General features: G+C 44.8%; 1 protein-coding gene across 5 annotated transcripts in view; it reads left to right on the forward strand.

Moving 5' to 3' along the window:
• The window catches only part of SLC35B3 (solute carrier family 35 member B3), a 114,546-nt gene that overhangs the window by 33,504 nt on the left and 53,505 nt on the right, over nucleotides 1-27,537 (forward strand). For 2 of the 5 annotated variants that reach the window (XM_073566929.1, XM_073566920.1), the window contains exons 2-3: nucleotides 11,695-11,950; nucleotides 21,428-21,549. In XM_073566929.1, the coding sequence (XP_073423030.1) occupies nucleotides 11,695-11,950; nucleotides 21,428-21,549 (378 nt within the window). The other 3 variants (XM_073566948.1, XM_073566938.1, XM_073566955.1) reach the window with 3 other exon arrangements.

Raw genomic sequence — 27,537 nt, forward strand, 5'->3', positions numbered from 1 at the left:
CATAACTCTGGAACGCTTTCATGGATCCCGGTGATTCTGACACTGTTTTCTCGTGACATATTGTACTTCATGTTAGTGGTAAAATTGCATTCAAATAACTTGCGTTTATTTGTGAAAAAAACGGAAATTCGGCGAAAATTTTGAAAATTTCGCAATTTTCCAACTTTGAATTTTTATGCCCTTAAATCACAGCGATACGGCACACAAAAAACTTAATACATAACATTTCCCACATGTTTACTTTACATCAGCACAGTTTTGGAACCAAAATTTTTTTTTGTCAGGAAGTTATAAGGGTTAAAAATTGACCAGCGATTTCTCATTTTTGCAACACCATTTTATTTTTAAGGACCACTTCACATTTGAAGCCACTTTGAGGGGTCTATATGATAGAAAATACCCAAAAGTGACATCATTCTAAAAACTGCACCCCTTAAGGTGCTTAAAACCACATTCAAGAAGTTTATTAACCCTTTAGGTGCGTCACAGGAATTTTTTGAATATTAAAAAAAAATGAACATTTAACTTTTTTTCACAAAAAAAATACTTCAGGTTCAATTTTCTTTATTTTACCAAGGGTAACAGGAGAAATTGGACTGCAAGACTTATTGTGCAATTTGTCCTGAGTACGCTGATACCTGATATGTGGGGGGGAACCACTGTTTCGGCGCATGGCAGAGCTCAGAATGGAAGGAGCGCCGTTTGACTTTTTCAATGCAAAATTGGCTGGAATTCAGATCGGACGCCATGTCACGTTTGGCGAGCCCCTGATGTACCTAAACAGTGGAAACCCCCCCAAGTGACCCCATTTTGGAAACTAGACCCCCCAAGGAACTTATCTAGATATGTGGTGAGAACTTTGAACCCACAAGGGCTTCACAGAAGTTTATAACGTACAGCGGTACAATTAAAAAATCATATTTTTTCCACAAAAATGATCTTTTCACCCCCAATTTTTATTTTCCCAAGGGTAACAGGACCCTAAAAGTTATTGTGCAATTTGTCCTGAGTACGCTGATACCCCATATGTGGGTGTAAATGACTATTTGGGCGCATAGCAGAGCTCGGAAGGGAAGCAGCGCCATTTGACGTTTTTGGCTAGAATTGAGATCGGACACCATGTCGCGATTGGAAAACCCCTGATGTACCAAAACAGTGGAAACCCCCCACAAATGACACCATTTTGGAATCTAGACCCCCCAAGGAACTTATCTAGATGTGTGGTGAGAACTTTGAACCCCCAAGGGCTTCACAGAAGTTTATAACGTACAGCAGTACAATTAAAAAATCATATTTTTTCCACAAAAATGATCTTTTCACCCTCAATTCTTATTTTTCCAAAAGTAACAGGACCCTAAAAGATATTGTGCAATTTATCCTGAGTACGCTGATACCCCACATGTGGGGGTAAACCACTATTTGGGCGTATGGCAGAGCTCGGAAGGGAAGCAGCGCCATTTGACGTTTTTGGCTGGAATTGAGATCGGACACCATGTCGCGTTAGGAAAGCCCCTGATGTACCAAAACAGTAGAAACCCCCCACAAATGACACCATTTTGGAAACTAGACCCCCCAAGGAACTTATCTAGATGTGTGGTGAGCACTTTGAACCCCCCAGTGCTTCATTGAAGTTTATAACGTCCGGGCGTGAAAATAAAAAAATCGTATTTTTTCCACAAACATGATCTTTTAGTCCCCATTTTTTTATTTTCCCAAGGGTAACAGGAGAAATTGGACCCCAAAAATTGTTGTCCAATTTGTCCTGAGTACGCTGATACCTCATATGTGGGAGACAACTACTGTATGGGCACACGTCGGGGCTCGGAAGGGAAGTAGTGACGTTTTGGAATGCAGACTTTGATGGAATGGTCTGCGGGTGTCATGTTGCGTTTGGAGAGCCCCTGATGTACCTAAACAGTGGAAACCCCCCACAAGTGACCCCATTTTGGAAACTAGACCCCCTAATAAACTTATCTAGATGTGTGGTGAGCACTTTGAACCCCCCAGTGCTTCACAGAAGTTTATAACGTCCGGGCGTGAAAATAAAAAAATCGTATTTTTTCCACAAACATGATCTTTTAGTCCCCATTTTTTTATTTTCCCAAGGGTAACAGGAGAAATTGGACCCCAAAAGTTGTTGTCCAATTTGTCCTGAGTACGCTGATACCTCATATGTGGGAGAAAACTACTGTATGGGCACACGTCGGGGCTCGGAAGGGAAGTAGTGACGTTTTGGAATGCAGACTTTGATGGAATGGTCTGCGGGTGTCATGTTGCGTTTGGAGAGCCCCTGATGTACCTAAACAGTGGAAACCCCCCACAAGTGACCCCATTTTGGAAACTAGACCCCCTAATGAACTTATCTAGATGTGTGGAGAGCACTTTGAACCCCCAAGTGCTTCACAGAAGTTTATAACGCCTGGGCGTGAAAATAAAAAAAACATTTTTTTCCACAAAATTATATTTTTGCCCCCAATTTTTTATTTTCCTAAGGGTAACAGGAGAAATTGGACCCCAAAAGTTGTTTTGTAATTTGTCCTGAGTAGGCTGATACCCTACATGTGGGGGTAAAACACTGTTTGGGCACATGGCAGAGCTTGGAAGGGAAGGAGCACCATTTGACTTTTTCAACGCAGAATTGGCTGGAATTGAGATCAGACGCCATGTTGCCTTTGGAGAGCACCTGATGTGCCCAAACAGTGGAAACCCCCAATTATAACTCCAACCCGAACCTCAACACACCCCTAACCCTAATCTGAGCCCTAGCCCTAACCCTAGCCCTAACCCTAACCCTAGCCCTAACCCTAGCCCTAACCCTAGCCCTAACCCTAGCCCTAACCCTAGCCCTAACCCTAACCCTAGCCCTAACCCTACCCTAACCCTAACCCTAGCGGGAAAATGGAAATAAATACATTTTCTTTTAGTTTTATTATTTTTCCCTAACTAAGGGGGTGATAACGGGGGGTTTGATTTACGATTTATGGCGGTTTTTATGTTTGGCGGCTGTCGCACGCTAAAAGACGCTTTTTATTGTAAAAATAGTTTTTGCATCACCACATATTGTGAGCTATAATTTTTCCGTATTTTGACCCACCGAGTCATGTGAGGTCTTATTTTTTGCGGGACGAGTTGGCGTTTTTATTGGTACCATTTTCGGGCACGTGACATTTTTTGATCGCTTTTTATTCCGATTTTTGGGACGCAGAATGAACAAAAACCAGCGTTTCATGAATTTCTTTTGGGGGGTGCGTTTACACCGTTCCGCGTGCGGTAAAATTGATAACGCGTTTTTATTCTTCGGGTCAGTACGGTTACAGCGATACCTCATTTAGGTCGTTTTTTTATGTTTTGTCGGTTTTTTGCAATGAAAACTATTTTATATAAAAAATAATTATTTTTGTATCGCTTTATTCTGCGAGCTATAACTTTTTTATTTTTTTGCGGATGATGCTGTATGGTGGATCGTTTTTTGTGGGACAAGATGATGTTTTCAGCGGTACCATGCATATTTATATGCGTCTTTTTGATCGTGCGTTATTGCACTTTTTGTTCGGTGGTATGATAATAAATCATTATTTTTTGCTTCGTTTTTTATTTTTATTTTTTAAGGGGTTCGCTAAAGGGGTTAACTAATGGGACAGTTTTATAGGGCAGGTCATTACGGACGCGGCAATACCAAATATGTGTACTTTTATTGTTTTTGTTTTTTTTTATTTTGAAAAAATGGATTTATTGGGGAATATTTTTTTTTTTTTTACTGATTTATTTAGCGATTTTTTTAAAATTATTTTTAACACTTTTTTTTTTTTTTACTTTATTACCTTGTCCCAGGTGGGACATCACTGTCCTGTGACAGATCGCTGATCTGTCACATCACAGATCACTGTGACAGATCAGCGATCTGTCACAGGCACTGCTGCAGACTTCCTCATGCCTGCGCTTTGCAGGCAGTGAGGAAGTCAGCTCCCTGCAGGCCCCCGTCGCCATCTTGGATCCGGGGGCCTGTAGGGAAAGAGCCCCCCGCAGCAGCGCTGCACATTGTGCTGCCGTGGGGGGCTCAGGGAAGCACGGAGGGAGCCCCCTCCCTGCCGATGCTTCCCTTTAACCCCCGGTACACCGCGATCGCGTTTGATCGCGGTGTGCAAGGGGTTAACGTGTCGGGGGCGGTCCGTGACCGCCCCTGACACATTGTGCCGGGTGTCAGCTATGATAATTAGCTGACACTCGGCCGCGATCAGCGTAATATTCCGTCCATGGTAATTAGGTCCATGGTCACATGGACGGAATATTACGTCAATTGTAGGTAAGGGGTTAAAAACAGTTTTCATGCATCTTGGCATGCTTGCCACCAGTCTTTCCATACTGCTTCTGGCGCAAAAATTAAAGCATTTCTTCTTTGTTTGATGGCTTGTGACTATCCATCATCCTCTTGATTAGATTCAAGAGGTTTTCAATGAGGTTCAGGTCTGGAGATTGGGCTGCCCATGACAGGGTTTTGATGTGGTGGTCTCTTAATTTTTTGCCAGAGCTGTATATGTATACTGAAGCCCCAGCATCTCCTGTGATATATATGTCCCAGCCCCAGGGACTCCTATGATGTATAAACTGCAGGACTATGTTTGCTCTGATATATATACCACAGCCCCATATCTGGTGTGATGTATATACCGCAGCCCCAGGGTCTCCTTTGAGGTACATGCCGTAGCCCCGACGTTTCACATGATGTAATATTCTGTATCCCCAAAGTCTCATGTGATGTTTATACAACAGCCCCAGGGTCTCCTATGTGATGTACATACATAAGTCTCGCAGTCTCAGTGTCTCCTATGTGATGTATACAGCAGTCTCTGTGTCTCCTATGTTAGTGTGAGGAGCTGGTCTTGTTCTAAAGACTATTGGACCAATGCACATAGAGCAGAATCCGCGGCTCTTAGGGATGCAGACTTTTCCCAGCACGGAGCCCCAGTTACGTTAATCTTATTGTTTTGTTCTATTAGAGATTTGCTTGCTGTGTTTTATTAGAGATTTGCTTGCTCGTCAGATCAGCCTCAGGAATCAATGTTTCCATTCAGCGACAATAAGCAGTGGAAGACATGTATGCATAAGATCCAGCCTTCACAAGGCCAAACCCAAGATTGGTAATCAACTAAAGCAATCATTCCATTACTCTTGTCGGTGTCTCAGGTGCCTCAAGCCATTGTTCTCCCAGCCACTAGTCCCATTGTGTGTATGGGGATAGTAGACCCAGCTGAGCCGTCACCACAGAGGGTCTCATATGCAGTCCCAGGTGAAGGGGCACGGTCTGAGGAAAATACCTCCACCAATGCACACTTAGCTTTGGGAGGGATGGGGGGGTGAACACTTCTGCCATTCAGTGGGATGATCCCAGGGAGGTAGAACAATAAGACACGTTTATTGAGTTGGCGCAGAGATGCCGAGGATCTGTGCGTGAGGTCCTAGTGCCCCTGTATGGATGGCCTATGGAGTTTGGTTGCCAGCTGGAGCATGATACACGTTTATGATATCTATCGTCTGGATTTAAGGAACTATCTTAAGGATTGTTGTTGCCAGCTGGAAAGAGATACATATGCTACGGTCATGTTATGGAGAGTGGACTGTGACTACTGACTATACTGGCTGGAGATACAAAAACTGAAGGCCAACCAAGCGTTGGAAGACAGTGACTATAACCTGATACTGGGGCAGTGTATCTACCAGCCCCAGGGAGGGGCAATGTATTATGGCCAAGTACCTGGAGTTGTTGTAAAATCATGGACGTAAGATATAAAAATAGATGCATCATTTACCTGCCTATGTGATTATTATAACCCACAACCTCAGATCTTCAGATATCCAGCAGTCTCGGTGTCTCCTATGTAATCTATTCAGCAGTCTCGATGTCTCCCACGTGATGTTTATATACAGCTGACTCTCTTGTCTCCTATATGATGTATCTAGCAGTCTCCGTATATCCTATGTGATGTACAGTATATACCGCAGTCTTGGTGTCTCCTGTGATGTATAAAGCTTTCTGTTTTTCCTAGATTATGTGTAGATGACACTCTTGTTGTCTCCTATGTGATGTATGCACAGCAGTCTTGGTGTCAATTATGTGATGTGTATTGCAGATCTCCCACTGCTTGAGTTCTATAAATCTAGGCAGTGATGAGATTCCCAATGTGAGGAGACCCGCAGTGTAATATATGTCTGTGTTCGGTATGACATACTGCTGCAAGTTCTTTAAAAAACGTATAATCTCAAAGTCGCCTGTGCTCGCGACCGACACAAATCTGGAAAAGCAGTTGTGAGTAGCAACACCATCAATACCACCTAACATCACAGACACAACAAAGATAAAAAGTTCCAGCCATCACAGTAGAGTAGGTTAGTTAAAGTTTTACCAAATAAGGCAGGGTCATTTTTAAGTTGATAATTTTGAATGGCACCCAAAGGATGGTTTAAATATCCAAATGGTCCTTGGCAGCAAAAAACGTTCCCTACTCCTGGTCTAAGGGCTCACTCACATAAGCGTACTCATCGGACTTGGACAATATCATTCTATGGGGCAGGAATTGTGGATGTTCCGCGTTGCTGGTAAGTGGAAAGGTAAGTCCAGGGCAGGTACACACAAAATAGGTTTAAGGTTTTTATTGTCAATGTGTTTCGAAGCTTACATACTACTTGTTTAGGAAATAAACCATATATGGCATGGAACATCCACAATTCCTTTCTTCACGTACTGTAACTATAGGATTAGTAATGAATGGGTGTCTTATAGACGCTTCTCCATTACTAAGCTGTGGGCTTGATGTCACCTTACAATAGAAAGGTGACATCAACCCCACAACTATTACCCTACTTGCCACGGCTGCAGGGCAAATAGGAAGATCCAGGCAAAGCGCCAGAATTGACACATCTAATAGATGTTATTTTTAGGCTGGGGGGGACCAATATCCATGACCCCTTACCAGCCTGAGAATATCAGCCCTCCGCTGTCTGCTTTTGCAAGGTTGGTTGTAAAAAATAGGGGGGACCTCATGCCGTTTTTTAAAATTATTTATTTAAATAATTTTTAAAAAGCGTGGGAAGTCCTCTATTCTTGACAACCAACCTTGCTGAAGCTGAGGGTTGCAGCCCCCAGCTGTGAGCTTTACCTGGCTGGTTATCAAAAATAGGGGGAAACCCACATCGATTTTTTTTATTTATTTATAGTATAGGAGCCGCAGATGAATACTCCCATCATCCGCTCCTGCTCTCACTGTTATTAGCGGCTGCAGGTGTCGGATGATGGGAGCAGTTATCCCATCAGCTGACACCAGTGACCAGAGGTAAACTTTATACCTCCGATCACAGCTGAGTGCTCATGCTATCTTCTGACAGCATGGGAACCACGGCTCTGACCAGCAAGGATGATTTCCCCAATGATCAGTAGCGGTGTTTGTCACACTATCATGCACATGACAGCGTGGCAAACACTGTATTGTCGCCCCCCCAATTCAAGTGAATGGGGTTTGGGTCATCGGCTTAGTGTCTCTGCTGGATAATAGGCTGTATAGACGAATCATGCAACCATGCCGCCTGCCACCCAGAGGTAGCAGAGCCGAGTGATGTCACAGCCGGCTGTCCTTGACTTTTCTGCAGCAAAATATGCTGCAAAAAAAGTCAACCTGCGTATTTGCAGCATTTTTTTCACCATCCATCCAAGTCAATGGGTGAAAAACGCTGCAAAAACACTGAGGCTGTGTACCCATGGAAGCGTTTTTTTTGCGTTTTTCCCGGCAAAAATGCTTCAAAAATGCTTACAAGAAGCATCCCATTCTTTTTAATGAATTCCACAATGTTTCTGCACATGATGCGTTTTTTTCAGCAAAAAAAACACATTGCGGAAAAAACCGCAGCAAGTTCATTAATTTCGCGGAAAAAACGCATTTCTAACTATATTCTATGAGCAGGAGGATGCTCCTGTAAAGACGCGCAAAAAATGCACAAAAAAAACATTAAAAAAGCGCGGTTTCCTGGGAAGAAGTCCGTTTTTCTCTGCATACGTGGGTACATACCCTGAACGTGACATGCTCTGTCCAAAAACCGCAGCAAAGCACAAAGTCCTGATGACAAAATACCAATGTGTGTGCATGAGCTTTATGAAATCTCAGGCTTTGCTGGTACTGTAAAAAGCAGCTGAAAATTAGCATAAAAGACGCCCAGTGTGAACATACCGCGTTTTTGCTGGTGATAGGTTCCCTTTAAGTAAAAAAAAAATGGCCACAAACGTGGACAACAAGGGTCCAACTGTGGGAAAAGATAGTGAGAAGATGAATAGAAAAAGGTTCTAATGGGTAAAGGACAAAGTGTTGTGCTGATAGGAGTAAGGGCTGACATGACCGGCTGAAGAGCAGCGATGTCTGAGAGCCGGGGAGATAACCGGCGCCCTGCACACTGCACAGCCCGTCCTCCCGCCCAGGCCTGTGAGGTAAGCGGCAGCAGGGCGTGACGTCACAACGCGGAAGCGGCGACTGTGAACAGTACAGCGGGCAGTGCCGGCCATACTGCTCGGTACCGGCGGACTGGCCGTCTCCCAGTATGCGGCTTCCGGGAGTGTTCCGCTGTCTGCCATAGGAGGAATGTGCCCGGGAGACCCCGCCGTCTGCTGTGACCCGGTGCCCGGCTAGCCCCGCTGTGTGTCCAGCTCTTGGCATGTATTCTCGTCACACGTCTCTGGTAAAGAGCAGGACATGATTAGGGCCAGCACTTCCTGATCGGGTGTGGTGGCTCCTCAGTAGCATGGGCTGTGAGGTGTGGCTTCCCTGAGGTGGCCCATTATGGGGTCCTATGCAGGGGGGCCCCATCACTAATTGAGACCCTGCAGCGTCTCAGTGCTAGGGGTTGGCTATGTCTATTCCATAATATAAAACGTGCAGAAGCCCCTCACTATTTCTGTAATAAGTGCTATTCATTCTTACGGGGGTTCTGTACACAGTGGAGCGCGGCAACCACCTCTGCACTGGGCCGGCACCTAGAAACAGGCCGATCTCAGTCATAGAGGGCCAGGATGGGAATAAAGGGGAGACCTGACCAGAATGGAGCAGCCAGGCCCGCCGGCTATTGGTCGGGGTCAGGACACTTACTACGTGCAGGGTAATGTATGCCAACGATATGTGGGGGTGCCAAGTCTGGCACAAGGAGAGCCTCTATAACATCCGGGGAGAAGTTGTGGCACAAAGTCCACGGGTCAGTTATAAACGCAGGCTTCCACTATCTGTGTGTTACTAACAATGTCTCATGCATTCAGTGACCAGATCAGAATAGAAAGATGCTGTTGTGCGGGGCTGCGGCTACCTCCATACTCCCAGCAGGTATGTAACATAGTAAGGCAGAAAAAAGACATTAGTTCAGCCTATAAAATTCTGTCAGAATAAATCCCCAGATCTACGTCCTTCTACAGAACCTAATAACTGTAAGATACAATATTGTTACGCTCCAGGAAGACATCCAGGCCTCTCTTGAACCCTTCGACTGAGTTCGCCATCACCACCTCCTCAGGCAGGGAATTCCAGATTCTCACTGCCCTAACTGTAGGTGTGATGGCTGTCACTAGACAGGGGTGCAATACCTGCCAGTCATGCATGCTTCCAGCAGGTCTATGTAGGTGAGGTCCAGACAGCCCCTCTAAAGAGACTCTGCTGGAGAGATGTCAGGTTCTCTGCTCTGTCTCATGTATAACCAAGCCATCACTTATTTTGTCATGGTTCAGCCGAGTCTCTGGTGCTAGCATTGAAATAATTATGACCGAGCCGTGACAAAAGCACTTTAAAGGCTGTGTGCCCGCATTGCGTTTCTTTTAGCGTTTCCACTGCTTTTCTGCAGCCGCGGAAACGCTTAAAAAGCGCATCCCATGCAATCCTATGAGATTCCACAGTTGCTGTGTCAATGCTGCTGATTTTACCGCTGCGGAATCGCATAGCAGTAAAATCTGCAGCATGTCCCGTTATTTCTGCGGAATCGCGGCGATTCCACCGCCATAGGATTGCATTGGCTATACCCACCATGCGTGAAGTGAGCACTTCATGTGCGGATGGTACCCAGGGCCTGCTGGAGAGGAGACTCGCCTCTGCCCTGGGTACCATATACCTGTAAAAATAGAATTAAAATAAAAAATAGGGATATACTCACCTTCTGGCGGCCCCTGGAGTCGTCCTGGCCCTTATTGGCACTGGCGACAAGTTCCGTTCCCAGGGATGTATTGCGCGAATGACCTCTGATGACGTAGCAGTCATCCCTTAGAAATGTGATATATAGGATGTTAAAATAATAAAAATAATAAAAAATATTGTTATTCTCACCTTCCGACGGCCCCCGATCTGCTCTGCGGTGCTCCCGGCATCTTCAGGTCCCAGTAATGCTTTGGGCGAAGGACGAGCGTGACGTCATCAGCGATCATTCGCGCAAAACATTACTGGGACCGGAAGATGCCGGGAGCATGGTGAGAGGCGGGAAGGATGTCGGGGCCCGCCGGAGGGCGATTATATCTCTATTTTTTATTTTTATTATATTTTTTACAGGATTATGGTACCCAGGTCCTGGAGGACAGTCTCCTCTCCTCCAGGCCCTGGGTACCATCCGCGCATGATCCGCTTACATTGCGCATGGTGCGCATAGCCACATGCGGAAAGTAAGCGGATCAGTGCACTCCTATGGGTGTGGAATCTCCGAGATTCAGCAAAAAGAATGGACTTGCTGCAGATTTTTCCGCTATGCGATTCCGCCGTGGAAAAATCTGCAGCATTAGCACAGCATTGCGGAATCCCATGGGATGCATTTTCGCGGCGATTCGGCAGCGGAAAAGCGCCGCAAAAAAAACCCTCAACGTGGGCACACATATGCACCTGTTTGAGGAAGCCAGTCAGGCGAAACAGTGCTGTCGGGGTACACCCGGGTGGTCTGGTTAACCAGGAATTTTTCACTGTGAGTAATACATTTGGATCAGTTTGTGATATATAATGATTGCTGGATCAAACATTTTTGGCTGGTAGCTTTTTGGAGCAGTGCACGAAGCACTTTATTTTTATCATGCCATTTTTGTTTTATGCAGTGTGATACATTTTGGTCAGGAAATTACAAGGAATGGTGTATTATACACTGCATTTCATAAACTGGCCCTCATATAGCGCAGTTGCACTGTGCACTTTATATTGCTTATTCTGATTGCAAAAAAACTTTTTTTTAAATTTTTTTTTATTTTTTGTACTGATTATTATGTGGCACAATTGCACGGTGCACTTTTCATTGTTTTGTTAGTTACATAATATATGTTCATATATATTTATTTTTTGCTATGTGTGTAACTATATATCATGACATTATAGCTTTCCAGGTTTTTCTATACTTCTGGTTTTTTACCTATGAGGATTCCTTGTTTAGGTGTCATTATTTCAACATGTTTGAATAAAATTATTTTAATTAATACTGTCTTAATGCCTCTATATCCCCGTTCATGTTTGGGGAAGTTGTTTAAATAACGTGTGCACGCAGCCTCAGGGCTCTTTTTTTTTTTTTTAAGCCTTCGTATTGAATTCTATTGTAAAGTATAATCCACATTGCGAATTGAAAACATTTAGTGTTTTTTGAGGGGTTTACCATTTATTACGTCATGTTTATATATATATTTTTTCAACAAAAATGTTTTGTTTGTTTCAGCAACTCTGATGGTGAAGAGAAGCAGTCAGATGATCGTGTCACCCAACCTGTCAACATGGATCTGAAATTTAACAACTCAAGGAAGTATATATCCATCAGTATTCCTTCAAAGACAGACGCAATGTCTCCTCACATTAAGTCTGTGGATGACATCCGGGTGCTTGGCATCAATCTCAGCCAGTTCCAGAAGCCTGTGCAGTTTTTTATTTGTGTTACCGGAGTTTTTGTTTTTTATTTAATATATGGATATTTGCAGGTAATAGTTTAAGAAAATAATTCTTAGATCTGGCTAGAGATTTCAATATGTCTCTTATAGTCCTGGAAATTGTCAATTTATTTGTATTGCTATATTATAAACAGGAGTATTTCAGTAAGTAGAGAGTTAATAGACTGGCTTCAAAATTAATCAAGCTTTGTGGAACATTTTTTAACATTAGTTTGGGACTGAAATGCCCATAGTTACATTATAAAATTTAACTGGAAAATCCCATCAGGAATGACATGACGCTATAGAAACTCTTCTGAAATGGCTCAGATTTATACCGTAAATCTGAGAATAACTTTACCAATGTGATATTCTTACATATATGTATAAGAGCTATATATAATATACAAATATAAAATGGGATTATTAGTGCAAAGGTAGTAATACCTTTTTTTCTTTGCACATAGAGCATCATGTTGTTGGTAGCAAAACACCTTTTTACAAAGAACAATTGGCTGCCAAGAACAATACATTTTTAGGCTTGCTTAAAAAAAATCTTGCATGACGAATGATAAATGTTCTCATTGGTATGAATGCCTGCCTGTCTAGCCATCCAGGTTAATAATCATGATTGCTCGATTCCAGATTATCAACTTGTCTAAATGGGTCATTGAGTAATTGTCATTTTAATTTTTATTTCTTAAATAAAATGTACATATGAAAATAAGCAGCTTTTTATATCTTGGCAGACAAATCTGCTTGCTGTTACTGGACTGATCTTTCAATCCCAGTTGATAGGTAAAAACTGTAAAATCTGCATTTAGTAAACAGGAAAGATTTATATCTTTGTACTGTGTTAGCCAGTAGATAGAAAAATATTCAGAATTGAGAGTCCTCAGTGGTTGATACCTTTTAACCCCTTCCTGACATCTGACGTACTATCCCGTCCACGGTACCCGGGCCCGTATGACCGTGGACGGGATAGTACGTCTACCGCGATCAGCGGCGCCCACGTGGTGAGCGCCGCTGATCGCGGCCGGGTGTCAGCTGATTATCACAGCTGACACCCGGCACTATGTGTCAGGGGCGGTCACGGACCGCCCCCGACACGTTAACCCCTTGCACACCGCGATCAAACATGATCGCGGTGTACCGGGAGTTAAAGGGAAGCATCGGCAGGGAGGGGGCTCCCTCAGTGCTTCCCTGAGCCCCCCACGGCAGCGCAATGTGCAGCGCTACTGCGGGGGGCTCCTATCCTCCAGGCCCCCGAATCCAAGATGGCGACGGGGGCCTTCGGGGACCTGAGGAAGCTGGCTTCCTCAGTGCTTGCAAAGCGCAGGCAAGAGGAAGTCTTCTTCAATGCCTGTGTCAGATCGCTGATCTGTCACAGTGATCTGTGATGTGACAGATCAGCGATCTGTCACAGGACAGTGATGTCCCACCTGGGACTATGTAATAAAGTAAAAAAAAAATTAAAAAAAAATGTAAAAATAAATTTAAAAAAATCGCCAAATAAATTAGAAAAAAAAAAAAAAATATTCCCTCAATAAATCCATTTTTTGGAAATAATAAAAAAAAAACAATAAAAGTACACATATTAGGTATCGCCGCGTCCGTAATGACCCGCCCTATAAAACTGTCACATTAGTTAACCCTTTTAGCGAACCCCTTAAAAAATAAAAATAAAAACGAAGCAAAAAAATAATGATTTATTATCATACCGCCAAACAAAAAGTGTAATAACGCGCGATCAAAAAGACGCATATAAATATCCATGGTACCGCTGAAAACGTCATCTTGTCCCGCAAAAAACGAGCTGCCACACAGCATCATCAGCGAAAAAATAAAAAAGTTATAGCTCACAGAATAAAGCGATGCAAAAATAATTATTTTTTATATAAAAGTTTTCATTGCATAAAACCGACAAAAACATAAAAAAACGACCTAAATGAGGTATCGCTGTAACCGTACTGACCCGAAGAATAAAACCGCTTTATCAATTTTACCGCACGCGGAACGGTGTAAACGCACCCCCCCAAAAGAAATTCATGAAACGCTTGTTTTTGTTCATTCTGCGTCCCAAAAATAGGAATAAAAAGCGATCAAAAAATGTCACGTGCCCGAAAATGGTACCAATAAAAACGTCAACTCGTCCCGCAAAAAATAAGACCTCACATGACTCGGTGGGTCAAAATACGGAAAAATTATAGCTCTCAAAATGTGGTGATGCAAAAATTATTTTACAATAAAAAGTGTCTTTTAGAGTGTGACAGCTGCCAAACATAAAAACCGCCATAAATAGTAAGTCAAACCCCCCGTTATCACCCCCTTAGTTAGGGAAAAATAATAAAACTAAAAAAAAAGTATTTATCTCCATTTTCACGTTAGGGTAAGGCTGTGTGCACACGCTGCGGATTAGGTGCGGATTCATCCGCGCGGATTTTGTAAAATCCGCAGGTGAAACCGCAGGTCAAAAGACCTGCGGTTTTACCTGCGGATTGCTCTGCGGTTTTGTCCTGCGGTTTTTCATCTCAATAGAGGAGATGGCAAACCGCAGGAGAATCCGCAGAAAGAATTGACATGTCAATTCTTTCTGCGGATTGAAAACCGCAGATAATCCGCGTGGAAAATTCCGCACCGTCTGCACTGCGGTTTTTAATTCCCATAGGGAATCATGGTACTGTACACCGCAGCAGAAACTGCTGCGGGTCCGCAGCAGCCAAAACCGCTGCGGAACCGCAGCAGAATCCGCAGAGTGTGCACACAGCCTTAGGGCTAGGGTTAGGGCTAGGGTTAGGGCTCAGATTAGGGTTAGGGGTGTGTTGGGGTTAGGGTTGGAGTTATAATTGGGGGTTTCCACTGTTTGGGCACATCAGGGGCTCTCCAAATGCAACATGGCGTCTGATCTCAATTCCAGCCAATTCTGAGTTGAAAAAGTCAAATGGTGCTCCTTCCCTTCCAAGCTCTGCCATGCGCCCAAACAGTGTTTTACCCCCACATGTAGGGTATCAGCCTACTCAGGACAAATTGCAAAACAATTTTTGGGGTCCAATTTCTCCTGTTACCCTTAGGAAAATAAAAAATTGGGGGCAAAAATATCATTTTTGTGGAAAAAAATGATTTTTTTTATTTTCACGTCCGAGTGTTATAAACTTCTGTGAAGCACTTGGGGGTTCAAAGTGCTCACCACACATCTAGATAAGTTCCGTGGGGGGTCTAGTGCCCAAAATGGGGTCACTTGTGGGGAGTTTCAATAGTTTAGGTACATCAGGGGCTCTCCAAACGCACATGACACCCGCAGACCATTCCATCAAAGTCTGCATTCCAAAACGTCACTGCTTCCCTTCCGAGCCCCGACGTGTCCATACAGTAGTTTTCTCCCACATATGGGGTGTCAGCGTACTCAGGCCAAATTGGACAACAACTTTTGGGGGTCCAATTTCTCCTGTTACCCTTGGGAAAATGAAAAAATTGGGGACTAATTGATCATGTTTCTGGAAAAAATACGATTTTTTTTATTTTCATGCCCTGGCATTATAAACTTCAGTGAAGCCCTTGGGGGTTCAAAGTGCTCACCTCACATCTAGATAAGTTTCTTAGTGGGTCTAGTTTTCAAAATGGGGTCATTTGTGGGGGGTTTCCACTGTTTAGGTACATTAGGGGCTCTCCAAAGGCAACATGACACCCGCAGACCATTCCATCAAAGTCTGCATTCCAAAACGTCACTTCTTCCCTTCCGAGCCCCGACGTGTGCCCATACAGTAGTTTTCTCCCACATATGGGGTATCAGCATACTCAGGACAAATTGGACAACAACTTTTGGGGTCCAATTTCTCCTGGTACCCTTGGGAAAATAAAAAAATGGTGACTAAAAGATCATGTTTGTGGAAAAAATACGAATTATTTATTTTCACGCCTGGGCATTATAAACTTCTGTGAAGCACTGGGGGGGTCAAAGTGCTCACCACACATCTAGATAAGTTCCTTAGGGGGTCTAGTTTCCAAAATGGTGTCATTTGTGGGGGGTTTCCACTGTTTTGGTACATCAGGGGTTTTCCAAACGCGACATGGTGTCCGATCTCAATTCCAGCCAAAAACGTCAAATGGCACTGCTTCCCTTCCGAGCTCTGCCATGCGCCCAAATAGTGGTTTACCCCCACATGTGGGGTATCAGCATACTCAGGACAAATTGCACAATAACTTTTAGGGTCCTGTTACCCTTGGGAAAATAAAAATTGGGGGTGAAAAGATCATTTTTGTGGAAAAAATATGATTTTTTAATTGTACCGCTGTACGTTATAAACTTCTGTAAAGCCCTTGTGGGTTCAAAGTTCTCACCACATATCTAGATAAGTTCCTTGGGGGGTCTAGTTTCCAAAATGGGGTCACTTGTAGGGGGTTTCCACTGTTTAGGTACATCAGGGACTCTCCAAACGTGACATGGCGTCCGATCTGAATTCCAGCCAATTTTGCATTGAAAAAGTCAAACGGCGCTCCTTCCATTCTGAGCTCTGCCATACGCCGAAACAGTGGTTCCCCCCCCACATATCAGGTATCAGCGTACTCAGGACAAATTGCACAATAACTTTTGCAGTCCAATTTCTCCTGTTACCCTTGGTAAAATAAAAAAAAATTGAACCTGAAGTATTTTTTTTGTGAAAAAAAGTTAGATGTTCATTTCTTTTTAAATATTCAAAAAAATTCCTGTGACGCACCTAATGGGTTAATAAACTTCTTGAATGTGGTTTTGAGCACCTTAAGGGGTTCAGTTTTTAGAATGGTGTCACTTTTGGGTATTTTCTATCATATAGACCCCTCAAAGTGGCTTCAAATGTGATGTGGTCCTAAAAATAAAATGGTGTTGTAAAAATGAGAAATCGCTGGTCAACTTTTAACCCTTATAACTTCCTAACAAAAAAAAATTTTGGTTCCAAATTGTGCTGATGTAAAGTAAACATGTGGGAAATGTTACTTATCAAGTTTTTTGTGTGCCGTATCTCTGTGATTTAAGGGCATAAAAATTCAAAGTTGGAAAATTGCGAAATTTTCAAAATTTTTGCCAAATTTCCATTTTTTTCACAAATAAATGCAAGTTATTTGAATGAAATTTTACCACTAACATGAAGTACAATATGTCACGAGAAAACAATGTCATAATCACCGGGATCAATGGAAGCGTTCCAGAGTTATGACCTCATAAAGGTACAGTGGTCAGAATTGTAAAAATTGGCCCGGTCATGAACGTGCAAACCACCCTTGGGGGTGAAGGGGTTAATGGCTAACTGAAAAGATGGTAACACATTGCAAGCTTTTGAGACTACTCAGGTCTCTTCATCAGGCATTGACTAATACAAAATCTGAAGAGTCACATATTTATGCACAAGTGACGTGAAGCAGAACTATCATTATGGGATAGCGAGAAACATAAATATTGGACCAGTTCATAGATAAGGAGCCTGGATGTTTTATTGTCCTCTGATGTGGGGGCATCACAACACATTAGGAGACCCCAAAGGTCTTAGGAGCAAATTCCTTAATTGATATAAAAAGACATAAATCCTTGCGACACATTCATTCCGGCATTGAGAGTTTCAAAGGTCATCATGAGCTTGTACTCCCTGACTCTTCTCTCTCTCTGAGATGTGAAGTTACTTTTCAAAACCAGTAATTTCATATCCATGATGTTATGACCGGGGATACAAAAATGTTTTGCCACAGGTAGATCCATTCTTTTTTCTCTTATTGTGTGATGATGAGAATTCATCCTTGTTCTAAGTTTTTGGCTTTGCATTCAGTAAAGACAGATTTTCTCATTGCTGAGATAGAAAGCAATTGCTGCTCGTAAGATTCTATGGAGAAGGGAGGAGATAGAGGCAGACATTATACCTGAAGTTCTCTAAAGCGAGAACTCTATAGAACTTTATAAACATCAACTATTTAAGTAATGTGAAAATACCTATTCGCTGAACGCAGATTTACAAGATTTTAGCAGTGAATTGAGAGTGAGAGATCAGTCCAGGAGGAGAAGAAAAGATTTACTTCAAATTTTTTTTTTTTTTTTTTTTATCTGAACATGCTCTTTTGCTTTATGAACTAAAAACATAAAATGTCTTCTCACCTTTCAGTTAATGCTCATGCCTGGGAACAATTTGATACTGCAGCCAATGCGTATATGTATGTGTGTATATACCGTATATATATATTTTAGTGGTGTGACTGACTGGTGGTTAATGGGAGGTACAAGTCACAGGGATGGATGTTCCCTGCGAGATGCAACTCGGAGTATTTTGTCTGTTGTGGACATAATCACTAGTATGTCGTTTAGTGCACCTGGTGCGGGTTGCGGGTAGCTATGAGAGATGGGAGGGTCTGGCTACCCATATTACCTCACCTCTGGGTGAGGGTGCTGACTGTACCACTGTTTTCCTTCAGGACCTGCAGTGAGGTCATGCCCATGTGATCATACCTCACGTGGTTGTGGTTACAGCCTACATAATGGAGGCTGTGGTTTAGCACATAGTCTGTGACTTGGGAGGTAGAAGGCCTCATGTGTCTATGGCTCAAGACGGAGCCTCTGGGCTGGACATTGCCCTAGCCTGTGTGCTCACAGGGCCTGAGGGAACAAAGCCCAGCTAAGGACGGTTTTCTGTTTCTTTTGCCTGCTGTGAAGGCCGGTTACCTTGTGTTGTTGCTATGGGGTTTATGGAGCAAATAAACCCACATGGACTCTTTTAAAGAAGCACGATATATATATATATATATATATATATATAATATCCGTGCACTGAACTTATCATTCTCAAGTCCTCCAGCTACCACTGTTCCTATTCTATGGCGTTGGCTGCAGTGCTGAAGTCACAGGAACAGCGTGACAGACAGTGAACTAATTGGCTTTGAGCCCAGCCTTCCATCTAATCTGGCAGCCAAAGAGCTCACTGATTGGCTGTCAATGTGACGGTAGTACCGCAGCCAATGCCAGACAGCAGGAAAAGCGGTGGAGACACTGCACTGGACTCATTGAGTCAGTTGGTTTTGTTTTTTGGGTTTTTTTTTTTTTTGTTGTTGTTTGCAACAAACTGTTCTTTACTTACCTGCCCTGTGTACAGTGCCGTCTCTGGCGCTGCAGCGGTAATTGTCTATAGGCTACAATGACACTTGTCGACACTGCTCAGCTGCTGTACTGATGTATTTCAGTGATTAGTTGCAACAATTGCGTCGCTTTGACGTTGCTGCAGCCAGAGAAGGGTAACTAATTTGTGCTTTTTTATATACAGTGAACTGAAGGGGCAGGCAAAAGTTTTCTGACAGTGTTCAAACCCTTTCACACATCAGTTACTCTTAAGCCATGTGGACACTGTGTGTTTTTGCCACGTTTTTACGTGCGGATTTGTTAAGAAAACCTGATGCTAGCAAAGTGAATGAGAAGCCTGAAGTGTCATGCACACGTTGCGTTTTTTTTTGACTTGTAGATTTGGTGCAGAAAATTATCTGCAGCGTGTCAATTCTCTGTGCGTTTATGCCAGCGTTTTTCACCCATTGACTGCAATGATGTCTGTAAAAAAAAAAAAAAAAGCCAGATCGGTCTCTGTCCCTGCATTATTGACCAAAAAATGCAGAGAGAGAGAGACACACCGGTTTTGCTCAAGAATCTTTGACTATAAGATAATATAGCACTTGTCCGCTTGAAAGGTTACTTTCACCTTCATGTATGAATTTCGGCACAGTGCTTGTTTACTTTTGCAATTTACTGCTTATTAAAATTCACAGCCATTCTTGAGTTATAAAACAATTTACTTTTGTTTACAGGTCATTGCCTAGGAGACCGACCACTGTAGCTGTTTAGCTTGTTACACTGAAGCTGGCTGGGGTTAGGAGGAACAGTGCTCTCCTGCAATCCTATCCGGCATCAAATTAGCGCTTACATGTTCAGTAGAAAAGAAAAGCTATAAACAAAACAAAATTAGAACCAAAAGCATAAATTATCAAATGGAGTGGAGAAGAGAGCCATAATAAAAAAAAACTTGATATTTATTGAATCACAATTATAAAAAAAATCACTAAAATAATAAGCAGCGATGTTACAGTAACAGGGGGACGATTAGAGGTGGCAACCAAAAGACAAGGATGGAATAAAAGTAATAAGATAAGTAGAGGGCAGCACGGTGGCTCAGTGGTTCGAATCCCACCAAGGACAACATCTGTTCTCCCCGTATTTGCATGGGTTTCCTCCGGGCTCTCCGGTTTCCTCCCACACTCCAAAGACATACTAATAGGGAATATAGATTGTGAGCCCCATCGGGGACAGTGTTCAAAATGTGTGCAAGCTGTAAAGCGCTGCGGAATATGTTAGCGCTATATAAAAATAAAGATTATTATTATTAGTGGTATTAAATTCCAATTCCTTGCAATGCAGCAGATGGCTAACACAAGGCAAAAAAACGATATAAAGGATGATTTGGGGGTTGTGTACCAGTCTCTCAATACCGTGAGTCTCTAATACTATAGCTAGATAGGAGGAGCTGTGCAGGAGTCCAATCAGGTAATGTATACAGTTGCAGAATGCAGATATATAAAATATAGGGGGGCCAAAACACTGATCATAAATTAATATATATATATCTGTTTGTGATGCTATAAATGGAACAGAGTGATTCCAGTGATGGTAAAGTGCTTAGTGCTGTTTTTACCTGAATGTAGAGTGGAAGTGCAGATTCTGCTAAATGAGGTCACCTCGGTGTCCCCTCACCCCGGTGTCCCCTCACCCCGACGCGCATTTCGCCACCAACTTCAAGGGAACAGATAATTGTCATTCAATAAATATTAAGTTGTTTTTTTTTTTTATCGTGGACTCTTCTCCATTCAATTGTTTATCCTTTTGGTTTGAATTTTGTTTTGTTTATAACTGCTCATATTCAGCTGACTAACAGCGGTGGTAGTTCTCCAAGGCATCAAGCTGTATGCAAATTAAAAGAAAAGTATAAAACTCTTAAGCCGTTCTTGACATGTTAACAAGTAGGTAATTGTACAATTGTATGTACAAGCACTATCTGATGATACCCATTTATTAAAAAGGGAATAACCCTTTGAGGGACCACAACTTAACCATTATATATGGTTATATGGACTAACGCACTACATTAGAGAAGGAGTCATGTGAAGGACACGTCTGTATACACAATCAAGCACAGGTAATACTACTTTTGAGGACTATAAATACATTGTGTGTACAAGTATTACTTTTTTGTACCACTTTACACTCACCAAGTGTACCGTAATATATTAACTTTATTTGTACACTGGTCAGTTTAGAGGTGGGCACCTGCCGTAAGTAAGTGGACCTGGATTTACACTAGACCTAGAAAACAAAGATTTTGTGATTTTTTTTTTCCCCTCTGTAACGCGCACTTTAATTGCTACATAAGTATATATACAAACACAAGCAGATATTTACTTATAGTTTATATGTTTCCCCTTTCAGCACAATTCATTTGGTCATTTAACACTAACTGGATGATGATTCTTCTACAGGAGCTGATATTCTCTGTTGAAGGTTTTAAACCATTTGGTTGGTACTTGACATTAGTACAATTTGGGTTTTACTCTATGTTCGGATTAGTAGAACTACAACTGACACAAGATAAACGCAGAAGGTCAGTAAAAATATATATTTATATTATTCTGCAGATCTAATATGTTTTACCTCATTGATGCATTGCACGTTTAGAAGAGTCTTATAGTTCAAAATGAGATTTTAAAAAGTGATGTACCATAAATGTCAGCGCTCAGACATCTATCTCTGCGGAGAGCCATGTATGCATAAATATACATATGCACAGCTTGTTTACTGCTCTAATACGAGTGCTTGGATTAGGGGATGTAACGCATGAGGGTTCAAGGTCTCATAATAATTCTAATATCTAGTGTAATGTCCATTGTAAACTGCACAGCAGAAACTTGGGCTTCTTGCACACTGACCTAACATTTGGCCAAGTTAGCGAGGGGACTTTTTCTGTCTTAACACTGCTGAGTGAAATGAAGATTGAATATATAAAATAAACCATTGTCAACTGCTGACTCGCAGCCATTGTAAATGGACAGGTAGCTCTTAATGACTTGTTCTGGTGTGTTGTTTTTTTGTTTTCGTATTTCAAACACCCATAAATAAGTGTTAGTGGAGAGACCCCTTCAGGCACTACCACTTATCTGTTCACGGCATCCATGACTGAGGGGAGGACCGTTGTTCTTAAGGGGTGGGACCCGCATCTTATTTGAAGATGAAATTGTGAAATCGAGTAACAGATTCTCTTTAGGCTGTGTTCACACACAGCGTTTTTTTAGCGGAATTGCCAATAAAACTGCTATAAAACCGCTAAAAATAAGCTTCACATTAATTTCTATGCATTTTGCACTTTTTGTGCATATTGATGTGATTACTCTGTCGCCTAATAGGGGGTCACAGAACCTTGGGTGTTATGCTGCTGTCCACTAGGAGGCGACACTATGCATAATCTGAAAAAGATTAACTTTGGCTCCTCCTCTGCAGTATACACCCCTGGACGGCGTCAGCCTTCTCCAGTTTTTGCTTAGGCCTGTTTCACACTTCCGTTTTTTCAAATCCGTCAAAATCCGTTGGTTTCCGTAAAAAAACGGATCCGCCATTTTTTTGCAGGATCCGTTTTTGTCCCATAGCGGTTACCGCGGATCCGTCAAAAAACGGATCCGTTTTTTTAAAAACGGATCCGTTTGCATCCGTTTCCGTCAAAAAAACGGAAACGGATCCGTTTGGCGGACACAAAAACGGAAGTGTGAAACAGGCCTTAGTGTCGCAAGGAGGCACACCTTTTTTCTTCCGTTTTTTTTTTTTTTTTCCCTTTTTTTCACCGGAAATACAGATGAAGAAAAGTGGGTCTCCAGCGAGACTCCCGGCATGGCTCCCTCCTCGGTCCCCTATTAGGGGTACCCGATTGAGGTCGAGGTGGTTTTTTTCCCCATGTCGCTCCCTCCCCAGTCCCTCGGGTCCTGGTTCGAGGTCGAGACCCCCCTCCTTCCCCAACCCCTTTAAGGGGTCTGGGTTGAGGTTGAGGCGAGGATGAAGACCCCCTGACGGTGACAGACGCACCCTCCCTAATCCCCCGCAGGGGGTATTAGGTTGAGACGCCTCAGGTAGGGTCGGAGATCAGGCAGCATTTCGCAGCTTCCAGGGACCCCAGGCTGGCTGAGGGATCCTGTTGGGGCCGGGGGAGGGTGCGGACTGGATGGCACAGCAGAGACAGGGCTTTTCTGCGTCCCTGTCTCTGCAACAGCAGCGGCTCCATAGCGCTTCAGGGGCCCCCCATACAAAAAACGCTACCCCTGCTACCCCCACCGCTATCCAGTCGACCATTCTGGGGGGGTCTGGTACAAATCGGCCCCCCCCCCCCCCGGACTACCGCGCCGCTCTGGAGCCCTCCTGGGCATCAGGCTTCTAATTTAGGCCGCGGCTTCGGCCTAGCTGAAGCCGCCGCCTTTTCCCCGCCCCCCCGGCCCGCCCCCCGGATGACCAAAATGACAAACTGGAGTGTCATAGAAGGGGCGGATTGAGGCAGAAAGGGGGCGTTTTTACACAGCCCAGCGCGCCCTTTTCGCCTCTCCGCCCCCTCCTCCCTCTCCTCAGAGCCCCGGTGGCCATTTTTTCTGGATGAGATCCAGGAGAGGAACATCACAGCGGTCTCCGGGGGGCACAGAACTGGGATCTGTCGGCGCTGGACCTAGGGGCACACCGGTGGGGTAAGCTCACAGCTGGGTTCTCATTACTCAGCTGTGAATCTATACTTCCTATAAGGCTTTCTGTGGGTTCCCTCTGCGTAGCCACCCCTGTACGATCCCTTATAGCCAGCCTCTGTGCACTATGCCGGGCTCAAGGAAGAGAACCAGGCAGGAATGTTTCTATGCATTCTGTACAGCCTGCAAAGCCACGCTCCCTAGTGGCAGCACGTATCCGCACTGCCGGGACTGCATCCAGAACTCTGGGTCAGAACCCCAGGGAGTCCCTACTGACGCTTCAGTGTCACAGGCCACGCCGGAATGGGCAACTCAGATGTCTCAGTCTGTGTCACAGTCCATAGACAACCTAACTGCTACATTACTGCAAGCTCTGCAGAGTCGGGCCCCGGCTATGGACGGTACACAGCAAACGGACAGCTTGTCTCAGGAACATGCTGCTTCCGACTCTCACAGACGTAAGCGGACCCACAGGTCTCGATCACCTGAGTCGCACTATAGCACAAGGTCGTCCCCCTCTAGGGAGAGACAGCGTCATTCCAGGTCTCCTGGGCAGTCCCCTGCCACAGACAGACAGTGCAATTTACCACAGGGATCCCCCACCACAGAAGACCCCCGCCACAGGTCGCCCTCCAGGGATCACCTTAGCGAGGCACAGGATTCGGAGGGTATCTGTGACTCCGACTCAGATAATGAAAAGGTCAGGTCCGTGGTACCTTCTCCCCCTAGCAATACAGCGCTAGTTGAGGACATAATTTCTGCCATTCATCGGGTGCTAAAAATTCCAGAGTCGCCCCCGGAAGTCCCAGAACAGAGGATTTGCTTCGAAAGTGTTCAAAAACCACCTAAGGTCTTCCCTAATCACGATGAGTTTGAGAAAATACTTACCAAACAGTTTGCGCAGCCTGACAAAAAATTCGCTAATCGCAAATATTTGGAAGCGAAGTACCCCTTCCCACAGAAAGACACCAAACAATGGACAGATCCACCTGAAGTGGACCCTCCGGTTTCTAGGCTAGCAGCGCAGACTTTACTCTCTCTGCCGGATAGCTCAACCCTCAGGGACGCAGCAGACCGGCAAGTAGAACGCATGGCTCGTTCTATTTTCGAAGCGGCAGGCGCCTCTCTGGGCCCTGCGTTTGCTTCAGTTTGGGCAGCCAAGGCCATCCTGGCTTGGGCCAAAAAACTACAGTAGGGTCTTCAGGCTTCAAATCCTGAACTCTCGGACCAAGCGGTCCAGATGGCAGTGGTAGCAGACTACATAATTCATGCAGCCCTGGATTCCGCCAGAAGTGTAGCGGGAATAGCATCAAACGCCATCACGATCCGACGCATCCTCTGGCTGCGAGAATGGAAAGCGGATGCGGCCTCAAAGAAGTCCCTCACGAGACTTCCGTATTTTACTGGAAGACTTTTCGGCGAAAAGTTGGACACCATGATAGCCAATGCCACTGGGGGTAAGAGTACCTCTCTCCCTCAACTAAAACCGAAACGCACGTTTAAACGAAGAAACCAGACGCGATTCCGATCCTTTCGGAATTCCTCGGGCTGGTCCGTTTCGCGCCCAGTGCAAAACCGCAACCGTTCTCCACGCAGAGACAACCCACGGACGCAGCAGCGACCGGACAGGGCTTGGCAGTCGAAAGCAGGCCAAGCGAAACCCAAGGGAGGAAAACTTCAGAACTTCACTTCATCATGACTCGAGACCTCCGGAAGACACCCCACCAGTAGGCGGCCGACTTTTACTCTTTCAGCAAGTCTGGCTGCCTATTACAGAAGACATGTGGGTCAGGGAAATAGTGTCTTCCGGATACAAGATAGAGTTCACTTCCGTTCCACCGAACCGGTTCTTCCTTTCTGTTCCTCCAACACCACCAGAAAAGGCTCGTGTTTTCCACCAAGCGGTTTCCTCTCTCCTTCAATCAGGAGTTGTGGTGCCGGTTCCCGCGAACGAGAGATTCCGAGGATTCTACTCAAATTTGTTCGTAGTTCCCAAGAAAGGAGGCGGCGTCCGACCCATACTGGACCTAAAACAGCTCAACAATTACGTACGGGTCCGTCATTTCCGCATGGAGTCCCTCCGGTCCATCATTGCATCCATGGAGCAGGGAGAATACCTCGCCTCCATAGACATACAGGATGCGTATCTCCACATACCAATTGCTCCCGCCCACCAAAGGTTTCTCAGGTTCGCGGTCAACCAAAACCACTACCAGTTTGTCGCCCTTCCGTTCGGACTCGCCACGGCTCCAAGAACGTTCACCAAAGTCATGGCGGCCACCATGGACGTCCTGCACTCAAGAGGCATCCTAGTCGTCCCGTACCTGGACGACCTCCTCGTCAAGTCTCCCACTTTCAAAGACTGCGAGGTCAGTGTCTCAATCACTCTAGAAACTGAGTCGCCTGGGATGGCTAGTCAACCTACAGAAATCGTCGACCATTCCAACTCGGACTCTAACATTCCTGGGAATGGTATTCGACACCGCCAGGGGCCTGGTGCTCCTTCCCAAGGACAAGACACTGGCCATCCGTCTGGGAGTTCGCACACTCCGCAGTCGTCCTCGATCTCTCCGGTTTGCCATGAGAATCCTCGGCAGGATGGCAGCAGCAATAGAGGCAGTGCCATTTGCCCAGTTTCACCTCAGGGTCCTTCAACTAGCCATACTCAGATCTTGGGACAGGAACCCTCTCTCCCTCGACAGGGAGTTCAGGTTGACGTCATCAACCAGGAGGTCCCTGCATTGGTGGCTCAAACCAAACTCGCTTACACGAGGGAAGCCATTCCTCTCAGGACAATGGAAGATCCTGACTACCGATGCAAGCCTGACAGGCTGGGGGGCGGTGCACCTACATCACAGGGCACAGGGCAAGTGGTCACCGAGGGAAGTGACATTGCCTATCAATGTTCTGGAAATCAGGGCCATTCTCTTGGCACTGAGAGCATTTCATCACTTGCTTGCAGCCTCGCACATACGGATACAGTCGGACAATGCCACGGCTGTGGCATACGTGAACCACCAAGGCGGGACCCGCAGCGCCCAGGCGATGAGAGAAGTGGCTCATATCCTCCGCTGGGCGGAAGACACAAGGTCGGTACTTTCTGCGGTACACATTCCAGGTGTAGAAAACTGGGAAGCCGACTTCCTCAGCAGGCAAGGAATGGACTCGGGGGAGTGGTCTCTCCATCCCGAGATTTTTTACCAGATCTGTCAACGCTGGGGAACCCCGGATGTGGACCTAATGGCATCCCATCTCAATACCAAGGTTCCCAATTTCATGGCCAGGACACATGACCCGCGGTCGCTCGGAGCGGATGCCCTGGTCCAGGACTGGTCCCAGTTCCGACTCCTGTACATTTTTCCACCCCTCCCCCTAATCGCCTGCGTCGTGAGGAAGATCAAGCAAGAGGGAGTTCCGACCATCCTCATCGCGCCAGACTGGCCCAGACGTACTTGGTACGCCGACATCGTCCAACTTACGGCAGACGCCCCCTGGCGTCTACCCGACCGTCACGACCTTCTGTCTCAAGGTCCGTTCTTCCACCAGAATTCAGGGGCTCTCAATTTGACGGCATGGCCCTTGAAACCTGGATTCTAACCCAGGCAGGTTTTTCACCGGCAGTCATTGCAACTATGATCAGAGCAAGGAAGCCTGCCTCCGCCAAGCTCTATTATCGTACCTGGAGAGCTTTCTTTTCTTGGTGCGAATCTCATGGACAAGTCCCACTCCCTTATTCCCTCCCGAAGGTACTAGGTTTTCTTCAATCGGGCCTAGATGCCAAGCTATCCTTAAGTTCGCTTAAGAGTCAGGTGTCGGCGCTTTCAGTCCTTTTTCAAAAGCGCATTGCTATTAAACCGCAAGTAAGGACTTTCATCCAG

The sequence above is a fragment of the Dendrobates tinctorius genome, unplaced genomic scaffold (genome assembly GCF_039654945.1).
Source record: "Dendrobates tinctorius isolate UK_male_01 unplaced genomic scaffold, ASM3965494v1 ptg000004l, whole genome shotgun sequence".
NCBI classification, from domain to species: Eukaryota; Metazoa; Chordata; class Amphibia; order Anura; family Dendrobatidae; genus Dendrobates; species Dendrobates tinctorius.